The sequence below is a fragment of the Nicotiana tomentosiformis genome, chromosome 1, assembly GCF_000390325.3.
Source record: "Nicotiana tomentosiformis chromosome 1, ASM39032v3, whole genome shotgun sequence".
NCBI classification, from domain to species: Eukaryota; Viridiplantae; Streptophyta; class Magnoliopsida; order Solanales; family Solanaceae; genus Nicotiana; species Nicotiana tomentosiformis.
The window spans coordinates 84,778,445-84,782,387 of NC_090812.1; the positions used below are offsets into that span (position 1 = coordinate 84,778,445).

The 3,943-nt window shown below is 36.7% G+C and overlaps 1 protein-coding gene across 1 annotated transcript; it reads right to left on the reverse strand.

The window, feature by feature from the left end:
• Positions 1-1,081: 1,081 nt before the first annotated feature.
• LOC138907096 (spindle pole body component 110-like) lies at positions 1,082-3,635 on the reverse strand. The gene is made up of 4 exons (XM_070197237.1): positions 2,913-3,635; positions 2,605-2,703; positions 2,210-2,467; positions 1,082-1,483 (listed from the first exon to the last, which is right to left on the reverse strand). The coding sequence occupies exons 1-4, from the start codon at positions 3,633-3,635 to the stop codon at positions 1,082-1,084; spliced, it is 1,482 nt and encodes a 493-aa protein (XP_070053338.1).
• Between the last annotated feature and the right edge of the window lie 308 nt (positions 3,636-3,943).

The following is a 3,943-nucleotide window of genomic DNA, read 5'->3' on the forward strand; positions in this document are numbered from 1 at the left end:
TGCTTAGTTCTTTTGTGATGGACTGGGTTCTGATCATACTAATTGCACTAGTGTTATAAAAAAAAATGGGGATACAACCTTTGAATACCATAAACAGAGGTCAGTGGTGCCTTTTAGGTATCTCAAGATCCCCTTGACAGTAGTCAAGTGCGACTCCTTTTGATTTGCCTGAAATCTAGCACAAAGTCCTACATTGAAAACAATGTCATGTCTGCTAGCAGTAAGATATAACGAAGAGCTAATCATTCCCCTATACAACTTCTGATCAACAGATGAACGAGGTTCATCCACATCCAATTTTGTGATTGTTGCTATAGGAGTGTCAATTTCTTTGGAATCTTCTATTTTAAACTTTTTAAAGCAACTCTTTCACATACTTCTGCTAATTTATCAAAGTTACATTTGAATTTTGTTTAATTTATAAGCCTAAAATTAAATTAAGCTCACTCATCATACTTTTTTCAAATTCACTCCCCATTAGTTTAGCAAATTCCTTACTTAACTTATCAGTAGTTGCTCCAAAGATTATATCATCAACATATATCTGAACAACCAAGAAATCTTTACCTTTTTATTTCAAGAACAAAGTATTGTCAATTTTACCTCTCTTGTAGCCATGCTCAAGCAGAAATTTTGATAATCTTTCATACCATGCTCTTGGAGCCTACTTGAGCCCATAAACTACCTTCTCAAGCTTGCACACATGATCAGTACATTCCTTGCTTTCAAAGCACATAGGTTGCTTGACAAACACTTCTTCCTTTAGATAGCCATTGCGGAAGGCACTCTTGACATCCATATGATAGAGAGTGAATTACATATAAGTAGCAAAGGCTATGAGGAGTCTAATTGCTTCCAATCTTGCAACTGGAGCAAAGGTTTCATCATAGTTTGTGCCCTCCTCTTGACTATATTCTTGAACCACCAATCTTGCCTTATTCCTTGTAACTGTTCCATCTTCATCAAGTTTGTTTCTGAAGACTCATTTTGTGCCAATTACTGATCTGTCCTTGGGTCTTGGTACCAGATGCCAAACTTGACTTCTCTCAAATTGGTTGAGTTCATCTTGCATTGCATTCACCTAGTCTGCATCCTGCAAAGCTTCAGCAATATTTATAGGTTCAATAAGAGATATAAAAGCATCAAACGCACAAAGATTCTTCAACGAAGATCTGGTTTTGATTCTAGAGGTTGGATCAGTAATTATGTTCTCAATGGGATGAGAACTCTTATACTTGTAAGGTTTCACAACCAAATAGTTTTCCCTAGATGTTCCTTCAATGTTTTGTTGCTGAGGAACATGTTCATGGACAGGTTCCTTCGATATTTTAGGATCACTTCCTCTTTGTTCAATTCCCCCTGTCAAGTTGCCCTGGGTGGAAGGACCTGTTCCATCACATGTTCCTACTTCTGGTGCAACTTCAGTCTGGGCTGTGGTTTCATTTGAGTTTCTCACTAGCCCAATTGCTTCATCATCATGTTCCTGCCTCTCAGAAAGAATGTTAGTTTCATCAAAAACCACATGTACACTTTCTTCTACACACATAGTTCTTTTGTTATAAATCTTATAAGCTTTACTATGTGAAGAATATCCCAATAATACTCCCTCATCACTTCTAGGATCAAACTTACCTAGGGAGTCTTTACCATTATTTTTCATAAAGTACTTGCATCCAAATGCCCTAAGGTGGGATATATTTGGTTTTCTCCCTTTAAGTAACTCATAGGGAGTCTTCTCAACAAGAGGTCTAGTCATGCACCTATTTATGATGTAGCATGCAGTGTTCACATCTTCTACCAAGAAGCTATAGGGAAATTTACTAGGAAGTAGCATAGTCCTAGCCATTTCCTCCAATGTCCTATTCTTTCTTTCAACTACTCCATTTTATTGTGGAGTTCTAGGAGTAAAAAAATTATGATCTATGCCATGCTCATCACGAAATTTAGCAAAATTAGCATTCTCAAATTCAGTACCATGATCAGACCCTATTGATGCAAGCTGATTACGTAGTTATTTTTTTTAGTTTTATCTAACAAATGAAGTGAACATGTCAAATGCTTCATCTTTAGATATTAAAAATAGTGTCCAAGTAAACCTAGAGTAATCATCAACAAGTACCATAACGTATCTCTTACCATCTCTACTCATTGTCCTTATTGGTCCATACAGATCCATATGGACCAGTTCCATCGACCTGGTAGTACTCACCATTTTCTTAGTTCTGAAAGAAGATCTTACATGCTTCCCTCTTCCACAAGCCTCACAAACTATATCTTTCTTGGACTTAATGTTAGGCAGTCCTATCACCAAGTCCTTGGAGACTAGTTTGTTGAGTTGACTTAGACTAGCATGTCCAAGTCTCTTATACCAAAGGAGGAGATCACTATCCAATACACTTAAGTAAGTGAGTTCATTTTTTGAAAGTGTGGACATATCTACAACATATATGTTGTTCACTCTTTTTCCCTGCAAAACTATCTTATGAGTGGTAAGATTAATCACAAAGCATTTGGTAGATGTGAATGCTATAATGTTACCTCTATCATACAATTGTGATACACTTATTAGACTGTGCTTCAGTCCATCTATCAAATCAATCTTACCTGCCTTTCCAACCCCAACGATCTCACTTTTTTTCCCATTTCCAAAGGAGATATTACCTCATTTAAGGTCCTCAAGTGAAAGGAAGTGGTTCTTGCTTCCTATCATATGCTTTGAGTAGTAACTGTCCATGTACCATATTTGGCTGCTCCCCTTCACTTGGACCCGTAAAAGAAAATCAGGGGTTAGTCTTAGGAACCCAAACTAGTTTGGGTCCCTTTCTATAGGCAAAAGGATGAATCAAATTCCTTTTAGCCCAATTTGGGAGCCTATTTTTCCCTAGAACAAAATTTTTGTTCTTTTGATATGCCTTTTCTTTCGCAGTGCAATCACTCTTGTAGTGACCAGTGTTTCCACAGTGTGTGCAAATCTTATTCTCATGGAGTGTTAGGTACTTATTTTTGTGATCCCATTCGGATGCAAAGTTCCCAAAGATAAGTCCCTTTCTGTTGCTACTATGGTGTTCTTGTAGCCATGAAAGTGCATTGGAGGACCTGTTCCATTTACATGTTCTATCAAGCTCATGTTTAACCTTTGTTAAGTCCTCTTTCAAAGCTCTTACATTTTCTTCCTTTTTGTATAGCTCATCTTTAACCTTCCTTAAGCCATCCTCTAGGTTGAGTTGTATATCACTTGTTATCTCTTTTTCTGTCCCTAACTTTAACTTTACATTTTTAGATCTAAGTTCTAAGACAACTGTATCAAGTGCATGAACCTGGTTCTTCAAAGCAGTATTTTCCTTTTCAATTTTACAAATGTTTATTTCCAGGTTTTTGCATTCTGCTTTTAAAAAGTTACACTCTTTTAACAATTGTTCTTTTTCAGAACATATATTCTTAGATTCATCAATTAAAGTTAGCAACAATTCTAATAGTCTATCTTTAGAAAGGAGTTTAATTTTATCCTTAAGGTCCAGAAAACTTATCTCAGATTCTTCATCAAGTTCATCTTTAGATTCTCGAATTGCTATGAGAGCTCGTTCAACACTATCATCAATATCCTCATCTGAACTATCTTTCCAAGTAGCAACCATTTCTTTAGATGACCTTTTGTTGTATTCTTCTTTTCATGAACCTGTTCCTTCTCTCTGTTCATTCTGTCAGATTTCTCCTTTTTCCACTCGACTTCCCACATAGGACAGTTCTTGATCATGTGGTTCTTTTTACCACATTTGAAGCACCCATCAGTCATCTGCAAGTGGTCAATTTTCCTCTCCTTCCACAAAGAATAGTAGTGATCATTGAATAGTGGTGGCCTAGTAGTGGATTGCTCTTTACAGTTTTCAGGTAGTGCACTCATCTTGATCTTTTTCTAAGGTGTTAGCCTCTTCAAGGATAACCC

What these genes read in the sequence shown, in the direction of transcription:
- LOC138907096 (XM_070197237.1), bottom strand. Translation starts at nt 3,635, where the DNA reads ATGGTTGCTACTTGGAAAGATAGTTCAGATGAGGATATTGATGATAGT. An exon ending in ATTGCACTGCGAAAGAAAAG is followed by an intron (nt 2,704 to 2,912) that starts GCATATCAAAAG and finishes AGCATATGATAG; the next exon opens with GAAGCAAGAACCACTTCCTT. An exon ending in CGTTGGGGTTGGAAAGGCAG is followed by an intron (nt 2,468 to 2,604) that starts GTAAGATTGATT and finishes ATAGTTTTGCAG; the next exon opens with GGAAAAAGAGTGAACAACAT.